The sequence below is a fragment of the Talaromyces stipitatus genome, genomic scaffold (genome assembly GCF_000003125.1).
Source record: "Talaromyces stipitatus ATCC 10500 scf_1105507295527 genomic scaffold, whole genome shotgun sequence".
NCBI lineage: Eukaryota > Fungi > Ascomycota > Eurotiomycetes > Eurotiales > Trichocomaceae > Talaromyces > Talaromyces stipitatus.
In genome coordinates, this window is record NW_002990114.1 from 3,614,755 (window position 1) to 3,637,448 (window position 22,694).

Consider the following 22,694-nt stretch of genomic DNA (forward strand, 5'->3'; position numbering starts at 1 on the left):
GAATCAATTTGTCTCGGTTGGGAAGACGCGCTCTGGCGCGACGCACGGAAAGAACGCGGGTAAGCGCCGATCCAACCAACGTCATTCGTCGTAAAATTATCAATATTTCTCAGACGAACATCGACACAAGATCAGGATGGCAGCAATTGAATAACCCAGATAGAATGCAAATGGTCTAGAGACAAAATATTAATTCGACCATGTCAGCAACAAAACCAGCTCTACGCATTCGAGCCCTCAAAGCTCCAAGACAGCTCTGCTCGCAAAGACGCACATTCTCCAAGTCTTCACAATGGCAAGCTCCAGTAACTGGCGCAGCAGACGCAGAGACAGAATCAGCTCGAAGATACTGCACAAATCTCGTACAGTAAGTCCTCTTCCCAGTACATACGGACCAATCTAATACTACATAGAAACTATGACCGTCCATCCTACATCCTCAGCACATTCATCCCCCCACAAGCTCAAACATTATACCTCGCCCTCCGCGCGCTGAACATCTCACTGTCAATGATTCCTGACACCACATCCTCGCACACAATCGGTCTCATGCGTCTACAATTCTGGCGCGATACCATCACTCGCACATTATCCGGTTCACCACCCAAGGAACCCGTCGCCATTCTCCTGGCAAACGCAATCGAGGACCTCAGCTTTCGCACCAATGGTCGCGCACGACTAAGTAAAGGCTGGTTTCTGCGCATGATCAATGCGCGCGAACAATCTCTCTCAAACACTCCATTCGCAGATCTCTCCGCTCTAGAATCTTATGCCGAAAACACGTATTCAACATTACTCTACTTGACTCTCTCCTCCGTACCCCTGACCTCCATCACAGTGGACCATATAGCATCTCACATCGGAAAGGCAACTGGTATCTCAGCCGTGTTACGAGGATTACCCCTCGTCGCGTTTCCGGCACCCGCAAAGCATCATACCAATCAGTCTTCACTTATAAGTTCTACTAGTGGATCAGAAGCCAGACAAGGCGCCATCACGCTACCGTTAGATATAATGGCTCAATCGGGAGTTATAGAAGAAGAAGTTTTTCGTAAAGGCGCGGAGGCTCCGGGTTTGAAAGATGCGGTTTTCACTGTCGCAACGCGCGCTTCGGATCATTTGATTACAGCAAGACAAATGTTGAAAAATCTTCGCGCAGGTCAGGGTGTTGGTCATGAGTTTGAGCATGAAGGTGAGGAGGGTCATCAATACACCAACTCTACAGACGACCAAACCTTATCGCCGTACGAAAAACAGCTTAATGAAGTCGAGAGAGGGTTTGGAGTATTGATGCCCGCCGTATCAACGCAGTTATGGCTCGATAGACTACAATCCTTTGATTTTGATATTTTCAATCCCAAATTGCTAAGATCGGATTGGAGGTTGCCTTGGAAGGCTTATCTTGCTCATCGGAGCAAGTCTTTTTGATTCAGTCATGTATTGATAGCGGTATGGGTGTATCATGTGTGTACAATAAGATAGAATATGAACGGTACGCTGCACATTTTACAGCAGCCATAAACAAAGCTATCGATTCCGTCTCTCGCGTTTTCGTTCCTGGCGATGCTTTCTCGAGCTGAAGAATAGTCTTCTCTGAGCAAGTTTTAGGAAGTATCGACCGATCATGTCTCGCCTATACATTATTAGCGTCATGTCACGGAAAACCTGAAAGTTGAATAAGCTCACATGAGCACTAGCGTGAGTACAAAAACGAATGGAACAGCTATCTCCCAGAAATAACTGCAAGTAGACAGGTCAGTCTTTGATACTAGGAGCTTGTCAGGGTAGTATGGCTTACGCGTCGCTGTGTTCTTGTACGCCAGCAAAGTTTACAAAGTTCATTCCAAAGTATCCCTATCTCTCGTTAGTGTTATACCCCTCCTTAATTGGCGGTGCATTGCAGGAGTGACGTACAGACAGAAACGTCAACGGAAGGAACAAAGCTGTAATGAAGCTGAGCTGTCTCATGCTCTCGTTTTGATAGGCACCTAATGCATCACACAATCAGCAAAAACGGCTATAACCTCCAGGGGTATCTGACTGACCGATGGTGTTAAAAATAAGATCAATCATATTATCCGCAGACCGTCTCATTTGATCATATCCTTCAACGATGGTTATACAGTGATCCAGCACGTCACCTAGGTAGGTATGACACATGGCGCTGATAGTAATAGTCGAAGCGCCAACACTCTTCAAGTTCGGAGTTCCAGTTCCTATAAACGGAAAACTAGGCAGACTTCCGTCTGTGGTTGTATTCGTATTAGTCTTGCTCAGAGATCCGATATTGATACTTCCTACGCCTGGTGTTTGGACAGGTTGTGAGCGGTGATCCCGAAGTGCATTTATGACTGCCACCATTGGCTGCATGGCGTTACGCAGCACGGAAATCTCAGAAGTAAGAATATACAAGAGTTTAGACTGGTCGATGTTGGGATCTGTCAGTACGGCTACTTCAAGATCACCGATTGCATCCTGATAAGCGAGTGTAACTGGGATGGCAAGATCGATGATAGCGTCCAGAATAGCCTGAACAAGCATGCTCGCATCACAAGATTTGCGTAGAATGGTCTCCGGTGAACTGAGTCGTTTGACAATAGGAGACTCAATGTCACCCGCACTAGCATCGAAGAAAGACAGAACCGTGTTATCAGCATTCAAGAAAATCGAAACTTGCTCCAAGGTCACGCGCAAACCCTGAGATGCGAGCACTGCATGGCGTTCCATGAATTCTATTCTTTCTTCGTTCGGCCCACCCCTATACCGCTGTAATGTGCGAGGCATGGGCGACATCCTCAGGAAATCTCCAGTGTTGGCACCATTCGATACTTTCCCACCATTGAAACTGGGCTCAGGTCCTGCAAACTTGACCTTCTTGCGGTCTCGTTTTCGGCTCCATTTGGGGAACAACAGATCCTGAAGAGCAGCCTTAATAACATTCCATTTCCTTCTCCGTATAACTACCGGAGGTAAGCTACTTTCACTCGAATCCGTATCGCTACCACCATCCGAAGGCTTATGATCATCGTAGTCATCAGAATCGGTATTATCATTCTCATGATGACGCAGCTTCTCAAGTCGTTGCAACGACATGACAATATACGCATGATCCGAATACCAATCCACCTTGGTCCGATTATGTGGATGCATCAGATCCTCAATCGCCAGTCTGTGTAGATTCTTGTGTCTGCCCAATATGCGAATCACATCCCAACTCAATCCATTCACATTTATCCATCGACACTGTACCCAAGACTCCCGTTCCCGCGCCAGAAATTGTTCAATTGAGCTATTATCCAACACGTACTGCCGCATATCCTCCTGTGAAAAATCGACAACGGTGATTTCGCAAATGCGATGTAGGTCTATGGGGAGCTGAGTCCATTCTGATTCGGAGAGTGGTGAGGCCCTGTTTGGATCTATGCCAGGTTCATTCCCGGCATTCCAGTGTCGCTCGGGACTGGAGCCTCCTTCGCGGTGATAGGAATGTAGAGTATTTGTCCTCTTTGAGCGTCGTCTAATCGTGGAAATTGAGTCGACACGCGCTGATGCTGAGAATGCGCCGGGGGATACAGGGTCATCGTTGTGAGAGGATCGGCCACGAGGAGATTGAGCTTCGATGTCGATGGGATCAGGCGCTGAGTCGGGCGATAATCCTGCCTGTGCATGCTGAGATGCGTAATCGTGAGCGTCGACTGCCATGGTGGGATGTGTTGTTCTTTGCGACGGTAAATCAAGGTCGTAGTGTCAACATTGGCATTCAGTGGTTGCGACGCGGCAGCGATGCCAGCTACTCAGCCAGACGGTAATCGCGCATTGATCTGGTTTTGTTTTTTGATGGTCATTGTTTATATTCGGACGTAGATGTTTCTTGTTGTGGTGGTGGTTAAGAGCCAGGTCTTTTTCTGACATCACGGCTGGAACAAGGAAACTCCACCTTGAAGATCTTCCCCACTTCCACATACTAAGCTTAATTACTTTAAGATATTCAATATCATTGTCAACTTATTAGGTATCACAATTCATTTAACAGAATACACTTAAATACATGCCCCTCGGTGCCCAGGACAATTAACATCTAACCCAGCCGTACACTCAGCTCAACGCCGACCAATGCACCGGACGAAGATAATGACACGAGGATAGAGAGAAGACGTCAACTGTACATACATGGTGATACATGGCGGGCATGATGCAATAGGAGAGAAGCGTAAAATATACAGATACTATATACAAAACGAAACGAAAGATGAAAGTCCAGCGCTGACCTCAATAGATCATGCGCGAGCAGTTGGACGTTGCTTGAATGGATATTTGGAGAATGGGAATGCATTCTGTTTCGAAGCATGAGGATACTGTTGGTGACCGTAATTGTTCCAGTCTTCCATGAGCAAGGCTCGCTGTGGTTCACTTGCAGGTTTTGGTGCGGAGGAGGTTGTCCGTTGGCCGGTCGATACTCTGGATTTTGCTATGGTCGTCGATTTCTCCTTGATGATGTCTCGTAGCTCCTTGTCATCATTGGTAATTTGAGCGCGGATAAACACAATGTCATTGGAAGTCTGGAGAGCTGACATGACTGATTTTCTAGGTGTGTATGAATAATTTTCGGGTGTAGGCGGTGTGATGGGTTTTATTGAAGGGTCGAGGTATGCGCTCTCCCCTTTTTCCATTAGCTGATGAATATCAAGACTTTCCCCGTGCGGGATTTTAGTAGGATGAGACGGAGTCACGCAGTCCATGTTGACTTCTTTTCGGAGAACATGGTCGATATCGACTGCCGAGAAAAATGCACATGATTGAGGAAGATCGTCAATGCCAACTTGCTGTGAGAACATTGCACGGGTCCAGACGTTGGCGATTTGTAAAGCCATGGCTGAACGGTATTTGTCTTCTTCTTTAACCAGGTAACGAATCTCGTCGTGCACGGTAATAGCCAGCCTGGCATCGATGTTGAAGCGTCGAATAAGAAAGTCCATGGCCGTAATCAAAAGATGCAAATAATCAACACCTGAAGACTGAATAGCCCAGTTAATGCGGGATGTCATAAAGCTACCCTTGTTAATAAATCGACGCATGAGGGCTTCGGTAATGCCCGCTCCCAATGCTGGAGTTCGTGGCCGTTCCTGCTCAGCAAATTCTTCCAACTTGTTAAAGACAAACGACTCAGTACCGCCACGCCAGAAAGGTCCGTCATTCAGAATCTTGCGTGTCGTACGAGTGCCTTTAGTCTCCTTGTACAGCTTAGACGCAATTTGACTCGTCTCCTTTTCAGTCAGCGTGGGATTGAACTGACGAAGTAAAGTGGAAGCAAACTTCAACCCAGCACCGTAGATACGCCCATAATTAAAGACTTTGGCATCATTTCTAGAAATGCCAAGGATAGACGCAGTGCGCGAATGCAAATCGGTTCCGGCTGCTTTGGAGCCTTCCAGCGTCATGAATCCAATAGCATTGCCTCCATGGAGCTGGAATTGCGCATCACCGACCAAACTGGCAATCCACAACTCCTGAGAGTCAACATCGGCACCGACAAATACATATCCTGGCGGGGCCTTGATCATTGCTTTGAGTTCAGATCCCACGCGATTGGCTTTAGCATTGCTGGCAGTAAGCCATGTGTTTTCCACGGCACGACGAGTAATGGTGCCCATTGGGATGACTTGTGGCAAGATAAAACCAAGTTGCTTTTTTGCAGCCTTCTTTTGACGTTTCAACTCATCTTCATAAACAACCAGTTGACTCATAATTCTATCGCGAGCACTGATCCAATACGAACAGGAGGCGTTCATTTCCAATGCCTCTTTGGCAAGAGCGAACTTTGATGATAGCGTACCGCGCTCGAAATATGTGAGATAGCCTTTAGCCAAAGGATTGATGCACCGAGCCTGCGGTCCATCCTTATGCGGTAGCTTATAGTAAACATGTTTTCTGTCATCCCGAAGCTCTGCGTTGGTTTCTTCATTCATATCGCATTGAGTGACCGGTTGATTTTGATAGTTGTGCGCCTCGTTCAACGAGACTCTGAAGGTCCAACCATATTTATCGGACCATATAAGTGGATGGCTATCCCATGATAACTTCAAAAGAATTGGCGCAATGCGGGTTCTGACCGTGAGATTTATGTCGGCATTACTAGTCGGAAAGAGATCTTTATACCACTTTGGCATGCCGGGTTTTTTCTGTCTCGCCGCTGGGCGAGGGGGATCCCCTTTCTTTCTACCCTTGACCATTTTTATTTCTTGGCCAGACCAGTCTAACTGACGTAGCCAGGGATCGCTCTCGTACTGGGTAGGGTCGTCTTTGATCTTCAGGGCTTCTTCGCAAAGCTCCAGTAACCGTTTTTGGACGTCATCAAGTCGTTTGTGATATGTATTCTCGGCATTTTGAAGGTATTGCTCCCAGGTTTCGTTTACGGGTAGGATGACTGACGACAGATGGCGCAAGGCTCCAAAGCTGACAGGATGAGGGCAGACCTCGAGAAAATTGGGAAAGACTTTCTTGTAAACCCGGTGGGTGATTGCAACATCAGCAGCACAGTAGTCCAAAAGCTCGTCTAGTCGGCTCAATATTCCATCCTTGTCCAATTCTCCAAAGTAGTCTCTCTGCGATTTGTCAATCGTCACATCGCAATGAAATTTAGCGACATCGCGTAGCGAGTTGACCGAGCTTCTCCCGACCCATAACTCCTCTTCCTCTTCACTGAGCATTTTGCTCTCGAGCAACGCCGATAACTCGACGGCGTTATTATCATTCGCAACCTTATCTCTCAAATCTCTGTTCTTCTTGTGTCGCATCCAAGTTGGTCGTTGCTGAGAACACATTCCATTCACAGCCACATGAAGAGACATGGTATCCACAAAGAAATTGCGCGACTGTTTAATGTTGTATTCTTCCTGTACCCGAGCCCGATCGTATCCAATGTTGTGCCCGATAATAACCCTCGGCTTTGACATATCACCCAGAGGCACCAAATGGCGATCATTCTCTGATTCACCGAGTAACCACGGTGAAATCCAAGCATACCAAGCAGTTGGGCTCACTGCACACGCCATAACAGCGAATGGGCTTTCTTTATACAAAACTTCGGTATCAAAAGTCAAGGCAGATTCGTCCGGCGCATCAACCGCTTCCCACGAGCCATCACTGTTATATTTCGTCCATCCGCATCTTCTTGCCCATTTTCGTGGCATCTGTGGGACATTTATTGTTGAGTAAGATTTGGCAATGCTTAAGTACGGCTCCGACGCATCCATGGCCAGTTTGTGAAAGTGTTCATCCAGTGTCTGTCCGACTAATGGCGGAAAGTCGAATGCGATAGGCTTCGCAGCCTCCTGTGATTTTCCCAGTAAGTCATGGCGAGATAGGTGATCCTTTGATAAGGCGACAAGCTTTTCGTCCGGCGGGTTCGGCTTATTCAAGAATATTTGAGAGTGTACATAGTCACTGAGCTGTTGTACGCCGATTTCGTTGAATCTTGCGGTAGAGTGTACTACTTCATATTAGCCAAAAGCGGTCGTGAAGTAGCTCTAAAAACGTACCGGAGAGCGACTTTATACCCTTCCGTTCACTATGCACTGTTGTGTAAAGCCGCGATGTAAAAATCGGTGTCAGGGAAGAGGTTCTGATATAAGATAGTTGAATTCCATATCGGGATGTTATCGCGACGCAAGACCGCGCCACTCCCCAGGAGGGGGCATGCGCAGACCGTCGCAGCATTGAAAGATGAAGCACACACAAAGACGGAACTAGCCCATTGTCGTACAGGGGCACGGTGCGCAGCGAAGCGCAAAGATTTAAGATGAAAGCCCGACTTCTCTCTGATTAGAGGGGGTTGAGCTGAATAGTCTTGATGGGATAATGAAGGAGGTAAAAGGATGAATCGGATGAATAATCCATGATTTCATTAGTGCCGATTGGGCTGAGTGGGTCACTTGGTCTAGCTTAATCATCCGCTAGACTCAAATCGGCTAGATTAGATGCTAGCTGCATTTCCGCCTCAGGCAGATAATCTTCCGATAAGGTCGCCTTCATTCATCACTTCAACCTCTCTATTTGCTCGACTTTGGTGACTATTCCTCTTACATTCTCCATTTTGGAGTCATTTATATCGGATTTTGGTTTCTTATCAACGGAAACTTAGTTTCCATGCTTTTTTTGAGGCATTATACGTATTCACGCGACTGGCAATTTTTATTTCACCTTCAAACGAGCCTTGTTGGGACACATTTGGGGTCTACGGGCAAGGTTCCTGAAATTCTTCTTACAGCCAACACGCAGGCCCAATAAACAAGCAAATAACGCAAGAAGCATGTCGCGGAGATCATCTTCGGGTGTAATAGACCTGACATCGAGCTCAAGATCACATCGTTACGTCGACCCGAGCTCACAACAAGGCTTAGCCCCTCACATTGACACCTCCAACGAACCACGAGGCACGAAACGAAGAAGATTATATGGAGACGATATACCTGGCTCCGAATTTGCATCGTCGTCCAATGACCCTCACCAAACAAGCTCGCTTGAAGAAGACGAAAATATTGAATCCGTAGACCTCACAGAAGTCAACGATGATACTGCGCTAGCCAGGACGCTCGCAAAACAGCGAGAAGATGCGATCAAAGCCCAGACAGCTACAGGGGATAGAGAAGGGCGTACTACTTTAACGGCGACGAAATGCGCGATCTGTATGGATACTCCTACGGACGCTACCACTACAGTTTGCGGTATGTTCTATTCCCACTCAGTTTTAAGAAGTTAGTATACTAATTCTAATACAGGTCACATGTTCTGTCACAAATGCATAATAGATTCCCTACGATACGAGGAAGGACGTTCTGAAAGTACGACAGGGAAATCTGCTCGAGGGAAATGTCCTGCGTGTCGTAAACTTCTTTCAAGGAGAGAAACCGCAGGGGGGAAGCGAGACCTCATTCCGCTACAGTTTAAGCTCAGAACACCATCATGAGGGAACTGGTTTTTGCTTGAAAGGAACCACATCTACATACCTGGATATTGAGGGTTAGCTGGACCCTAAAAGCAGTTGATTTCCCATCACGACTTCTCCGGTTGAGATAAGTCGTCATGCGCCCGCCGTCACATCTGAAGAAGAATTTTAGGATATAAGGTTAGGAAGTCACAATGTTGTAAGGATATCGAAGCATCTGCTTCATGTCATGCTCCTGACATCACTATTTGGCGATACCGTGTCTCTCACGTTGTTGCGGTTGTCTCCTCCATACGATCACCTAGCGCAGACAGCACATAAATATCCTCTATTCAGCGTTCCTGCTTCATTACATCTTGATACCCGACTGGCATTGCTTTTCTAATGGCTTAATGCATTATGAGCTGTACTCTAGTAAAGCTTGAGCTACGCATATAATACATGCATCATTGTGGATATGACTGCACGGATTATCGTTCTTTATACCCTCCTTCCAAAGTATTCCGTCTACTAACACCACCGCCCAGTTTCCCTCGAAGCATAGCATCACCTTTCTTTCCCAACACTACCTCCAACGCTTGGACTAAAGCAGTAGGATCATACCTCATTCCCAGGACGGTCTTCCCGTCATCTGACATTATCTTTGGTCCATAAAGACGCAGTGTCTCAATTCCCATGGCAGAAAGTCGTTCGCGATCAACGGACGGCGTGCCTGGGCCCTCCAGATGTAGGATATGCGTGACGTATGATGTGTACGGAAGTAGCTTTTTTGCTCCTAGAGATGAAGGAGCAGGTGATAATGGCTCAATGATACTTGGCACAGAGGACTCCGGAGTGACGAGAGAATTAGTAGCAGTGGTAGAACCCGGTAGATTATCCATGATAGCGTCCATGCTACGATGGCGGCCGTTTGGAAGGCCGCTTCCTCCACCCTTTCCACGACTTTCCTCTCCCGCTTTGACGATGGCTTCCACGAAATCGACAGCTGTGAATGGTTTGCTCGATGGTCCTGTTTCTCGATCAAGCGATCCATTCAAAATCAGAATCTTGTGTCGCGCTGGACTCATGGCGATTGCCTTTCCAACGCCGCGTAGGATGAGCGAAGGTATAATAGATGTATATAAAGACCCAATGCTGTATATAATCGCTTGGCTGTCATTAATCGCCTCCAGCACTCGCGGATTAGCCGGTGGTCGAATTTCCTGACCGTACGGATTGATATACCATATCCGCGATATGCGACAAGGCAATTCCTCTGTATCGGCTTTGTTAAATGTGATGTTCTTATATCGCAAACTGGGTAATGAGCCCGGTATATGATCATGCTGATATGAAGTGGCATCGTCCATGTCAAGATAATCAGAATCATCGGCATCTCCGTCCGCTAAGAGCAAGCTAGCCCTTCTCCTACCCAGTTTTGGGGAGCCGGGGGCATTGCTGGGATGCGAAATACTATTTTGTCCGACAATAACAGAGCCATCTTCGAGAGATGCAGAGATATGATGCGAGAAGTTTGAGTTGATGGCGGGGATAACGCGGACCAAATCAGATGAAACACCGCCTATACTTCCCAAAAGATGTATGGCGCTCTCGAAACTACCGGTGAAAAGGCGAGCGCCTGTCAGGAATAGATTTCCGACACTGGCAGAACTAAAATCAAATGTAGATGTAGGTGGACGTGCTCTTTTCAAAATCTCAAGGTTGAGGTAGTTGAAAAATGATCGTATCAATTCCTTTTTGGCTGGTGTGATGCGCGACCATAACGATGATGTGCCATCAACAATAGACTGCCAATTCTCTCTAGCTGCTGCAGCATCGGCATTCAGTCTATGATTGAAGAGGGCCTTTACTGCAGCCCTTTCAGAGGCTGGTGCCGAATCCGGTATTAATCGTACCAATCTACCTGTAATGCCCTGTTAGTGGAATGATTTCCAGCTTATGGATAGTAAAACTCTCACTTCGAACATCTCCAATCCCAGGTCCACCAAATACTCGAATCAATTCCGACGTCGAACCACCGTTGTCCGATATGGGGATAACGTAGTTGAGAAGACATTGTTTATTGGCTCTCACTGTATTGAACGCATCTACCAGGCTGTTGGCTGCACTTCCACCTGAGAAGACGACAATTCCACGGTTAATGATTGAGTCGTCTATGTTTGGGTCCGTTGCCATGTCGAAGAGAAGTATTAATGAGTGAGTCAGTCTTCTGATGTTCCCGTCTTTTATATGTCTGCCTCAAATAGGTGACGATCAGACTTGTACATCGACAGATGAATACAAATGAACAAACAAGTCAACAAAAGACCGAAGATGGTGCTGTTTTAGAAGGTATGTATAGTGAGGTGAGGGCAAAGTTGAGAGACATAGTTGGAAGGTGGAAGTTTAACTTGGACAAAACGGCTAGATTTCAATAATACCAAAATTACGCATTGCCACAATTAAAATTACCGTACATATGTCGAAACATTGGAACGTGATAATGCAGTTCGATAAAAGGAAAAGAATCATCGAATCGAGGAGATAAGTACTGCATTCTGGTATTAAAATATTGGAAATCTCTTATTTTTGTCTAGGAACATTCTTTCACTAACTGGACAACTCGTTTCGCTAGGGTTTCGATATCAGGAGGGAATCGACCACTGACATAGTTTGTATACTTCATCTTCAACGATGAATCTAATGCAAGCAGCAAATGATAATTAGTTTTTTCCCTTCTTTATCGAGATCAATGCTCATTGATATGATATTGACATCTTTAGCTGCCGCCCAACTTATCGCCTGTGATTCTCAGCAAAAAGATGATTTAGGGAAATAGGGGCATTCATGTCCAGGAATACATGACTTGGCAACACCATCAACGCTGATGTCGTCCTTGTAGTCACCAACTTTTGCAATGTACGGTTGGCAACCTGGGTCAATAGAGTTTATTATCTTGGCCGTTTGAGTTCTGTGAGCATCAGATGAAAACCACCAGTGACTTGGCATGTCATCCCTTCGTACGAACGACTCGCCTTTGAATCCATCCTTGTGTATATTTGTGTTGAAATCACTCTCGTCAAATCCCGTGTCAATTATGGCAACTTTCACGGGCTCGAATAGACTCTTCTTCTGCAAGTTGCACCATTTAGTCCGATAATGACTCAGAAAATTATCCAATTTAGTGACGTGGCTTGGACTAAAGTTGCATTATATTAGCAGCAGCCTTCTACGTAGTATTTGATCATGCTACTTAATATCGAGAAATATACAGGTAGTCTATGATCAGGTTTCTTGGGGCCTACTCATTTCCATTTGATACACTTTACGCTTGATATGTTACATGGATCAGCGGTTTGATCTCCCTCACTTAGTAGGAAAGGCCTGTAGTCTCTGAGCCAATTCTCCATTATAGTTTGTTGGTCTTCAGCCCTTTTCGAGGTGATATTGTCCCTGGAGTGAGCGTCAGTATTGCAACTGAAATATAAAAAGGGTGAACTGACTTCAATGATTGATCTATGAGCAGTCCGGAGGTTTGAGGTCTTGCTTGAGGTCAGTTTAATCATGCAGAAGTCGATTCCGGTCTACATACCTTTGTAAGTGAGAGAAGACCTTCTTCCCCCATCTAATAACACACAGATACCCAGCTTCTCTCAAACCTCTTGTCAACAAGTTGATTGTCTTCCAATTCAGATCATCGACGCCGAGCTCAACGGCCGCATTTTCAATCGTCTCTTTCGCTGAAAGGCTCATTATCTAGAATTAGGTACTCACAGTTCGATCATTTTATCAACACCTTTGACCACTCGCAGTCAATCCAGTACGATCTTGACTTCTCTATCTACCAGTCCATCCAGTTTGCCAGGATTGCTTTGGCGAATGTCATCCAGGTCAGGGAATGCAACATACTTCAATATTGGGTAAAATTCAGCTCTGAACCTGCGTATAGAGTTCTGGAGGCTTCAGCGTCCGTGTTCGTAGCTTCCTACAAAGTTTTCGTGATTTTAATACATACGGAGAAGCGATACTGCCCATCACGATAACCAGAATGCTTACTTTACTTTGAGCCCCTGCAATTTGAGCTAAACTCACAATCTTTCCATCCGGCTGTAGCTTAGATAATTGATGAACTTCTCGCCTTGCTGTGTTAATAAACTTGATAAATGGCTCATTTTGGCTGTTCGGAAGATTCAAGTCCAGGCGTACTTCCTTTGCTTTGGGCATATCAATAATTTCCCATTGCTTACTAAGAGCTTAGAGTTATCTTACTTTTGCCTGCACATTGATCAGTCTTGCACTTAGAGCTATTTTAAGGCGGAAACCTTACCGTCATCCTTTGGCCACAGTAACTTGATACGGTGTACGCTAAGGATCCTGATCGTCTTCTCGAGTATCATGTCTTGAATGGCCTTTGGTGCATCATCTAGATTCTAGATGCCTTCGGATTTTTGCCTTCTCGACTTCAAGGAACTGTTTCTTAACTTCTGCTGCTGTCTCTTACTCTGCCTTTTAGTTATGGCTTTTGCTTGCTGACGATATCCTTCCTTATCGACTCGCTGACCCCTTGAGAAGCAATGTGAGCGGCTGAACTTTCAACTTTCTCGTTAACTAATTCATCAAGAAGCAGGATAATCATTGAGGATTAGACGAGCGATTTCCACCTGGCAGTGTTCTATGGCAACGGTGAGAAGCCAAATATCCCGGTTCAGATCAGGCATTTTCTGAGTAATGTATTCCCACACCTCTTCCACCCTCCTAACTTTTTGCAACCGCCTCTAGTACTTTGGAAGCCAGCAGATCATGTAGACGATTTTGGCCCCTTAGAAGCACCTTGAGTAGCTCAAGCCTTCCCTGTCTTGCTGCTTTTAATACGTGATCTGCACATCTGTCATGTTGGAATTCAGCTAACCAGTAATTCCGCCCGTGGGATATCGTTCCCCATTGAAGCAATCTCAAGAGGAGTTTGGCCTTTGATATTCCATCCTCTCACAAGTTCCCTGAGATGGTCTGGCCTTTTTAATCCGATGGACTCCAGGATTGCTCTCAAATACTGGGCGTACTGCTAGACACGGCGAGATGCAGAATATTATTCTCTTTCGCATCAAGAGTACTGCGGAGTTCTTCATCGAACTTATCCACGACATGTCCGGCAATCATACTGTTGGTTCCCCTGTGCTCTACAGTGAAGACCAATCAAGCAATTATTGCCCTCAAAATAGGTAATATTCGCTTAATAGCTCTAGTCGCCTCCTATCGTCGCCCAAACTTATTATACTCTCCCAGAATGGTGCAGTTACATTCATACAGCGGTATTAGAGAAGTCTTTCGTAACATGTCGGAAGACTCTATGTCTAGTGGAACCGCAAAGACGTTTTTCGATCCAAAGATTCTGAGGCGAGAGATAATTTTATGGCACTTGTCAAGTCCAGGGATATTTTTATTAGCTTCGGACACACCCAAGGGTGATTCGGCTACCCAGGTGGTGAAGAACTTGGGAGTTCTTAGACACCCTAAGGCCTATCTATACCTATACATACCTCTACTATCAAATGATACCTAGGTACTCTAAGAAATGAGCCCCACTGATATTGACGGGAGACATCCTTCCTGCTTGTGCGCGTGGTTGTCCATCAACACACTTACACACTCCCTCTGGGTTGAATATGAATCAACTCTTCTGATATTGAAACCCCTGCGAACCGGGTCTCTGAGTTGATGAAAGAGGTTTTGCACAAAACAATGTTCGGGGTTTCACTATTCTGATTCCTGTTTAATCGACTGACGGTTGCTCAGGCGATGGATAACCTTTCAAGGTTGGAAGTTACATTGATACAGCTGTTGATGGAGCCGATTCCAGGGGTCGTCTTGTGCAGTCCTAACAGTTTTCCAGATATATTTGGCAATCGAAAACTATACAGCCAACAAAAAATTCCGTTTAGGAATTTGGCAGGTTGTGTGGTTTTCGTAGCTTTCCGGGCTGACAATAATGCTTGAATGGGTCTACCCTTGGAGACCTGTAAAAGGTCAAATATGTGCGAGAGGTACCAACACTATCTAGGTATATCACATAACCCTATCACATCCACTGTATTTTCCCTGCTGCATTCAATTAACGGTCTCCCTACATCCTAATCAACTTTTATTCATCTCCGCATAGGCATATATTCCAATTAACTGTAGCTAACATGCAAGGCTACGCCCACCCAGATCCAAGGGAGGTTACCGGTAGAGTTAGGGCTTTGCCTCACATAACCCTAACCAGGCTTGCTCATTGCCCTAGGACTCCATTCGCACTCTGACTCGATAGTGGAGGCATTTCAGGCAATCGTGGGATATATGCGTAGCATGAGATATGAGAGTTCATAACTGCTTATGGCCTCTTTTAAATATGGCTCCTTCCCGTAATGTACCTATTCGTCCAATGCCTACACCTTCATAGGCATTCGCATATCCACCTGGCCAGCTGGGAGATGCTTTCCGCATCGCCAGATGATGCCAATGCCATCTACAGTCTGATCTCGATGAAATGAGGTTCAAAGTTACCTCAGACCATCAGTTTGTTTCGCAACGCAAAAGTTCAGTAGACTAACTGCCAACACCCGAAGTCTCAGCCCTGGCGGCCTTTGCGACGCCTTTTGTTTTGTCCCGCGATTGTTTTCGCAGTATGGAGAGCTGGTCCGGGCTGGAAGTAAATCTGTCAAGTTTAGTTTGCAGGTGTATCATAATGGAGTTGCTACTGTAAGAATGGCTATTTGGAAGAGCGTTAGGGTTTAGGGTTCACTCTCACTCCAACCTTACCTACTGATGGCATGATTCGTACTATGGGAGCTGGAAAAGGAAAACTAGAACTCTTGATGTCAAAATCAGCAAGGCAGTTGCCAAAAATCGTAGAGAACAAACAATTCTGCCGGTACAGAGATGCAAGCGAGAAACAATCTTTGGAAGTATCGCGATGTCGTCACGGTAATGTAAATACGACGTTAAATTACATCTTGTATTATACATACCAGCCCGTCTTTTAACAGATATGATTGGCCAATGGTTATAGATGTTAGCTGTTGTGGAGCCTCCCCCACCATTCAATGCGATATGAATCATCCCGATCAGTTGCTCCTCAGACAATGCCAGGTCTATCACAAAATGCAAAAGTCTCATGATGAGGTTTTCCTAGCTCCTTTCTGAGGATCATATTACATTACAACTATATTTAATTCTGAGTTCTGCACTTGGTTCCAGCAGATGCCTTTGCGTTCTTTACCTTACCGTGCCATCCCACTTACCAGATCGATTCCATCTCATTGTTTAGTATCCAGGACCGTCACTCGTGGTATCGCCATGACGTCCGAAGGGGTAAACTGCGTTCTTCCTTTTATTATGAGCTAAATACTGACTTGTATAGAGCTCATCCGGATCGCAGCATCCAAAAAGACTTGTCTGTAAGCGACGATGACCTCTACCAGGAAAACGATCATATTAACAAATCTCAAAGTTGCGCCAGGTGATATTTCAGGCCCCAACGATGCCGGACAAGACATACACAACATCAAGTCAGCAGCCGCTCACCTGGCCGAAGACATTGCTCGATCCGACACATCCACGCCGACCTCGGTAATGCAACAAGAGCTCGTTTCGCATCCCGCTCGCGCACACCAATTCGTCATAAACCCGCCCTTGACTGTTGCGCAGCTACACCCTACCAACCCTCTGCATCAGTTTCATCGATGGTTCCAAGATCCCCGCCTACCGAGGTCATCGGCGCCGGAGACGTGCACGTTGGCTACGGCGTCTTTACCATCTGGTCGCGTGAGTGCGCGTACGCTTTACTTCAAGGAGTTGGATGAGCGGGGGTGGGTTATATACAGTAACTGGGGTAGTAAGGAAGGTAAAGGTCAGCAGATCTTCGGAAACGGATTTGCTTCTTCCGCAGATGGACGTACGCCGGGCGACATCCACGAAACCGCCTCTCTCAACGAGGGGAATCGCTGGGCAGCCCTGACGTTCCTCTGGTCATTAGTCGAGCGTCAAGTCAGAATCGAAGGCTTGATCGAGCCACTCTCCAAAGAAGAAAGTGAATTATACTGGCGCACTAGAGAAAGAGGAAGTCAAATCGGTGCCTGGGCCAGTTGGCAAAGTAAAGTAATGTGGTCCGCGAATCCGGATACACTCCCACTACCAGAGGAATTGCAACGCGCGGACTTCGACGATGGCAGAATTGAGCTTGAGCAACGCGTCAAGGAGATGGAAGCGAGGTTTGCGGATGTAAAGGATATTCCTTTACCGCCGTTCTGGGGTGGCATTCGAGTTGTTCCTGAGTCGGTGGAGTTTTGGCAGGGGCGCGCGAGTAGACTTCATGATCGATTTCGGTATGTTCGCGTTGGACAGACGGATCATGCTGCGGCAAATTTTAAGTGGAGGATAGAACGGTTGTCTCCTTGATATCAGTAGATTATGACAATAGAAGCATGAATACTCTCCGGTCTGGGACTCTTCGGTTGCGGTAACTAGTTTATATCTCCGTATGGCAGCCTGAGGAATCAGGCATCGACAGCAGTTATCGCAAGCTTATCACAACTTCATCCTAAACAACGTACATCATCCAGGCATTTCACTTCAAGTCCCAATTAGCGACGAGTATATACAACAATTGGAGACCTGCCTGGACATTCTCCATAAACCGGAATTGCGCCATTGATCTCTTCCAAGTATTTCCCAATGTCAACACCATCCCCATCCCTCAGAGGATCTCCTCTCAAAACAAGCTCATCATTCACAATAACACGATGGGTAACACTGGCAATTGCCAGCGGCGCATTCGCAGCTCTCAACGGATTATTCGCTAAATTGTTCATCCTACCCCGTCCTTCCTCTCGAGAAGCATAATATAACTAATAGCTTACCGGTACAGAACAACGACTGAATCCACCGGATCCGCCGCATCCAAAATCGCACATGCATTTAACCTCCCCGAAGGAATGGTTGAAATCATTGTTCGAGCTGTACGTACCCCTGCCACTTCGCATTTAAAGAATAAAATCTAACTCCTGACTTGAATAGATATGCTTCGGCCTCAACCTCCTCAGCAACTTCATAATGTGGGCTTTATTCACCCGCGCCCTAACCGCCGCCCCTTCCACAACAAAAGTATCAATTACAAATACTTCTGCGAATTTCCTTGTTACTGCGGTATTGGGTATGATTGTTTTTAGGGAGAGGGTTGGTGGGTTGTGGTGGCTTGGAGCTGTTATGATGGGTGCTGGGTGTATACTTGTGGGCATGAGGGATGATAGTACTAGTCATAAAGAGGTGAGTGAAGGGGAGGGTGTCGTTCCGAGTGTGGATGGGGATGATGAGGTGGAGACGATTACGTTGAGAGAGGATGGGTTTGATGATGAGATAGAGCCTGAACCGTATCGGGACGAGGTTGAACGGTGATTATCTGAAGATATCGTGAGATGGATGTATATATTCGTTCTGTCGTGATCATAATTCTATTAATATATAAAATCACCTAACACGATCCTCCAACTCGACCGGACCGCTTTCCTCGGTCCCTTCAAGAATACCATATTGATACTCATCTGTATTCTCAGCCATCCGATCCCTTCGTCCATGTCTCGCTCCCGCGGATCCATCAAGTCTAATACTCCGGTTCCGAATAAGTCGTAATGTATGGCCTACTTTTTGAAAGAAAGACCACGCTCTGTCTTCAAGCGTAGCAACACCCCCTTCGTTCTCGTCGTGACTATCCGCATTTGCGCCGTTGGTGGTAGTCGCGTTCTCCTGCGCTTCGACTTTGAATTGATACTTGAGGCAGTCTTTCACAGTGACTAGACCCATTAAACGGCTCGTTGCTCGACGAGATACACGCGGGCCCATTTTCTTGATATTCCATCACAGTCTCAGAGGAGTCGAGGGTGTACGGAGATCGGGGTATGATCGACATACGGCGTAAAATCGACCGTCTTTAATCCAGCTGTATTCTCCAACTCGTCAAATGTCTGCGGGGCATCTAGATACGGTCCCGACGCTGTGGGTGCTGGACTATGTATCCTGGTAGATGAAGCAGGGGCCTCGTGCGTAAATACGCATTTCGCGTTGGGAGATAGCGGCTGCATTCGCCTTGCTTTGTTTATCGCGTAATGCAGTTCTGTACGGCCAATGTATCCGATTAGAATTTTGCTGGCTCTGTCCTCGACGATGGGGAAGCCTTGGAATTTGTTGTCGTTTAACAAGTGTTCCGCTTCACGGACAGGTAGGTCAGATGCCGGTAGAGAGAGTGGACTGCTCGTCATGACGCGAGAAACGGGGACGTTGAAGACGTGGTCTTCTTTATTGTCCAGGAATGGGAAGCCGTTGACCCAGATCATTCGGTCTGCGATACCGCCGTTGCCGAAGCGTTCACTAACGGCTTTGGTGACACCAACAACAATCTAGATGTATTAGTCAGGAATGAGCATATCATAGGCGAATGGCACATACCATAGTAGGAAGAATATAAACCAAAGCTCCCGTAAGTTCAAACATGATAACAACAATAGACACCGTGAGATGCATAATCCCACTCAACGCTGCAGCGGCACCGAGGAAAGCATACGTCCCCGGCGTAATACAAGGTACATCCGGTTCGCAGGCCGCAAAGAAACCAGAATCTGGAAAGGATTCATGCAGAGCTTGCACGAGAATACCGACCAGTCTTCCAAACGATGCGCCTATTGCCATTGACGGGACAAAAATACCGGCGGGGACTTTGCATCCGTAGGAAATGATGACCAGGAAAACGCGAAGGATTGTAGCAATAAGAAGCGAAAACACCATCGACCAGCGGTTTTGTTTTCTTTCAGATATCAGCACAATGCATAGTATGCGAGCCTTGGGCTATACTTACTCGCAAATACCTTCATAGTTATTATCGCCTTCACATTCTCGAAATAGCACCTCCATGGCTTGTGTCATGTTGATTCTGAGAAAGATGTTTGGATAGCAAAGCAATGCGGTCAAGCCAGCAAGAACCACAGCTTCCGTAACAGGGTAAGGCCCCAGATACTTTTTCCGGAAAGCTGCCACTCGTAAGTTCCACTTGATGACCAGCGCTCCGTACAAACCACCAAAGACACCGAGAATGACGAAGAAGATTAACTCGAAAAAGTGCCATGTACGGTCATATTTGACCTGAAACATAACCAATTGACCGGTTCTAAAGGGATTCATAGCCTGAGATGATCAGTCTGGCACTTTCGAAAACAAATGAGAGGCTTACCGCTAGTACGCCAGTTGCTATCAAAGCACAAAAGTAACTTCGCCAGAGAGTCTTGAGGGGAAAGTAAGTAGACATTTCCTACTGAAAGTCAGTACAGCACCACCTTGATATCCGAGTAAACCAACCTCTAGAGAAAACAATACTCCACCAATTGGACTACCAAAGGCAACCGCAACACCTGTACCAGCCGAAGCGGTCAAAATTTCCCTTGTTTTGGCCGCATTTCTCCTGTATTTGTTGAAGAATCGCGAAATCACGTTTCCCGTACACACGGCATAATGAACACTAGGCCCCTCCTTCCCAACAGACAGTCCAGAGGCGATCGAAAGAGGTAGGCCTATCGATTTGATGAAGAGAGTGGTTGCGCTGAGGAATCCCTTCATCACGAACCCAGCTATTATACATTTGATCTCTGAGATTCCAGAGCCTGCTGCGTACGGCGCAAAGGACTTAACAAGGAACGCAGACATAAAAGCGAACGTTATCTGAGGATGTCAGTTGACAATCAAGCGTTTAGTCCCAAAAAAACACATACCGCAAAAAGGAAATATACTATATAGTTGAATAAACCATTCCCGCCCCATCGATGCCACTCTGGACAACCTAGATAAAGTCAGTATGAGAATAACACAGCTATTAAGCTGTACGGACCATTATCTGCGCCCCAGCAGCAAAACTGCTCATTCAAGTAAAATGCGGTGGTACAATACCCCAGTTTGATATCCGACAACCACTCCGTCACAATATTAAGCAAAGCAGCGTTCAATCCAATCGCCGCGCCAACAATGGTAACCACAAGCCACGCTTGACCTGCATCGTAGGACTCCCATAACTTCCGTCTCCAACCAAACGTCCCCTCCTGATCCCAAAACCCGTGCCCTTCTCTTCTCCGTGCGCGACGACGAATCTGCTCTTGTACCTCATCTTGCACCCAGTCGATTGTGGTAAAGTCTTCATAACGCTTGATTTCATTGATCTCTTCTGCTACCGCGGGATTCGGATGGTTTGTGCTGGCAGCTCCGTCTCCAGCCCCATTGTCGCTCTGATCTGAGACCGAGAATCCAGAAAGCCGTCGCGATAGTCGGCTTGATGGTTCGATGGGGGAGAGGAACCCATGAGGCTGTGCGGAGCTGGATGATGCGCGAGGGAGGGTCATATGTATGTTGGTGGAGAGGACAGTCGCAATCGCATGTCGAGGCTGTAGCCTAGGCCAACCTAGCAGGGGATGTATGTTTGGAGATTCGTGCGGATGTGGTAGCCCGAATGTGGTCAAAATGTCTGCTAATTATTGTCTCTAAGCTTGTGATTGGAGTTGATCACAAGTGAATCGATGCTGTGATGTCAATTGCTGATGTTGTTGTGCACATGAAGGTTGGTCGCAGCCGCGTTAACGGCAGCCTTAGATGGAACTCCGATAAGATAAGCATCTCGACTTGTTCAGAACAAGCCCAAGATTCAACTCGGATGTTTCAGTTTACAACCCGATTCTCTATACAGAATAACTTTCATATTATCTGTCATTCACTCTGAAAAATCCGAGAAAAGAAGTTTTACTATTGCCCAGATCATACTGGCTTTGATCCTGGTCTTAATATCCGAGAGCGCGTCTCAACGACACTCAGTACAGACGAGTATAATCTATATCAACTCGACGAATTTCGTTACAAAACATATTCAGGCCCTTGGCCTCTCCAACACGGATCGGACCAGCCACGACCAGAAATCAGCGCGTTAACGCGTCGACGACGCCCAATATCAATCTCGCGATGCCTTCAAATACACAAACAGACGAATCAGAAGCTTCAGGCCAGAGTGTTCTTCCACGTATGTACTTAATCTCGCACTCTTTAATATTACGAACCGAACTGATCATAGTCTCGAGCAGTCGCGCGGATAAAAAAGATCATTCAACTAGACGAAGATATTGCACAGTGCTCTCACAATGCGACTTTTCTTATTGCGATAGCTACCGTAAGCTTACCACCACTGTCCTTGCGGAACAAAGACTAACGACTATACAGGAACTATTTATTCAATATCTCGCCGAGCAAGGATACAATGTCGTCAAGTCGGAGCGCAAGCCGCGAAAGATGATTCAATACAAAGACCTCGGTATGCCACTCTAGCGACCTGTTTCTCCATTTACTTGTATACTGACTTAGACAGCCACCGCAGTCTCACGAATCGATAACCTCGAATTCCTCGCTGACGTAATCCCCAAGACGACGACGTATCGACAATATAAAGAGAAACGCGCTCGCGAAGGCGCACAGGACGTGCCGAAGACAGAAATGGGACAACCAAGCAATGCAGCGACAGGACAAAATGGCGTCGCTCGTTTGCCGGGAGGACAGACAACGCTTTTTGCAGCGACGAATGGAAGTAGAGCTAATATGGTGACTGAGAATCCTATACCGACAGTATCGATGATGATTGATCCAACGGGTAATGAAGCTGCGAACGGGGATGTTGAAATGACTGGATAAATTGCATAAGAGGTTAGAATTGGATAAT

At 46.4% G+C, this 22,694-nt stretch overlaps 9 protein-coding genes across 9 annotated transcripts; 5 read left to right on the plus strand and 4 right to left on the minus strand.

The window, feature by feature from the left end:
- Window positions 1–200: 200 nt before the first annotated feature.
- Window positions 201–1,428, plus strand: TSTA_093590 (uncharacterized protein; the record flags this gene model as incomplete). Its single annotated transcript, XM_002479031.1, has 2 exons — window positions 201–367; window positions 414–1,428. 2 exons carry the CDS (start codon window positions 201–203, stop codon window positions 1,426–1,428), a joined length of 1,182 nt encoding a protein of 393 aa, XP_002479076.1.
- Window positions 1,429–1,527: 99 nt separating this feature from the next.
- Window positions 1,528–3,702, minus strand: TSTA_093600 (CorA family metal ion transporter, putative; the record flags this gene model as incomplete). The annotated part of the gene is made up of 5 exons (XM_002479032.1): window positions 1,528–1,633; window positions 1,687–1,740; window positions 1,799–1,854; window positions 1,915–1,988; window positions 2,046–3,702. 5 exons carry the CDS (start codon window positions 3,700–3,702, stop codon window positions 1,528–1,530), a joined length of 1,947 nt encoding a protein of 648 aa, XP_002479077.1.
- A 575-nt stretch (window positions 3,703–4,277) lies between these two features.
- On the minus strand, window positions 4,278–7,716 carry TSTA_093610 (DNA polymerase gamma; the record flags this gene model as incomplete). Its single annotated transcript, XM_002479033.1, has 2 exons — window positions 4,278–7,489; window positions 7,539–7,716. The coding sequence occupies 2 exons, from the start codon at window positions 7,714–7,716 to the stop codon at window positions 4,278–4,280; spliced, it is 3,390 nt and encodes a 1,129-aa protein (XP_002479078.1).
- Window positions 7,717–8,308: 592 nt separating this feature from the next.
- On the plus strand, window positions 8,309–9,023 carry TSTA_093620 (uncharacterized protein; the record flags this gene model as incomplete). The annotated part of the gene is made up of 2 exons (XM_002479034.1): window positions 8,309–8,716; window positions 8,808–9,023. 2 exons carry the CDS (start codon window positions 8,309–8,311, stop codon window positions 9,021–9,023), a joined length of 624 nt encoding a protein of 207 aa, XP_002479079.1.
- Window positions 9,024–9,414: 391 nt separating this feature from the next.
- On the minus strand, window positions 9,415–11,119 carry TSTA_093630 (UPF0052 domain protein; the record flags this gene model as incomplete). Its single annotated transcript, XM_002479035.1, has 2 exons — window positions 9,415–10,847; window positions 10,903–11,119. The coding sequence occupies 2 exons, from the start codon at window positions 11,117–11,119 to the stop codon at window positions 9,415–9,417; spliced, it is 1,650 nt and encodes a 549-aa protein (XP_002479080.1).
- Window positions 11,120–16,258: 5,139 nt separating this feature from the next.
- Window positions 16,259–17,359, plus strand: TSTA_093640 (pyridoxamine phosphate oxidase, putative; the record flags this gene model as incomplete). Its single annotated transcript, XM_002479036.1, has 3 exons — window positions 16,259–16,273; window positions 16,323–16,359; window positions 16,413–17,359. 3 exons carry the CDS (start codon window positions 16,259–16,261, stop codon window positions 17,357–17,359), a joined length of 999 nt encoding a protein of 332 aa, XP_002479081.1.
- Window positions 17,360–17,635: 276 nt separating this feature from the next.
- Window positions 17,636–18,355, plus strand: TSTA_093650 (uncharacterized protein; the record flags this gene model as incomplete). The annotated part of the gene is made up of 3 exons (XM_002479037.1): window positions 17,636–17,766; window positions 17,829–17,919; window positions 17,978–18,355. 3 exons carry the CDS (start codon window positions 17,636–17,638, stop codon window positions 18,353–18,355), a joined length of 600 nt encoding a protein of 199 aa, XP_002479082.1.
- A 72-nt stretch (window positions 18,356–18,427) lies between these two features.
- On the minus strand, window positions 18,428–21,336 carry TSTA_093660 (voltage-gated chloride channel, putative; the record flags this gene model as incomplete). Its single annotated transcript, XM_002479038.1, has 8 exons — window positions 18,428–18,802; window positions 18,844–19,353; window positions 19,403–19,757; window positions 19,809–20,134; window positions 20,181–20,258; window positions 20,306–20,665; window positions 20,716–20,783; window positions 20,832–21,336. 8 exons carry the CDS (start codon window positions 21,334–21,336, stop codon window positions 18,428–18,430), a joined length of 2,577 nt encoding a protein of 858 aa, XP_002479083.1.
- Window positions 21,337–21,946: 610 nt separating this feature from the next.
- TSTA_093670 (histone-like transcription factor, putative) lies at window positions 21,947–22,666 on the plus strand (the record flags this gene model as incomplete). Its single annotated transcript, XM_002479039.1, has 4 exons — window positions 21,947–22,004; window positions 22,066–22,151; window positions 22,202–22,292; window positions 22,347–22,666. The coding sequence occupies 4 exons, from the start codon at window positions 21,947–21,949 to the stop codon at window positions 22,664–22,666; spliced, it is 555 nt and encodes a 184-aa protein (XP_002479084.1).
- Window positions 22,667–22,694: the final 28 nt, after the last annotated feature.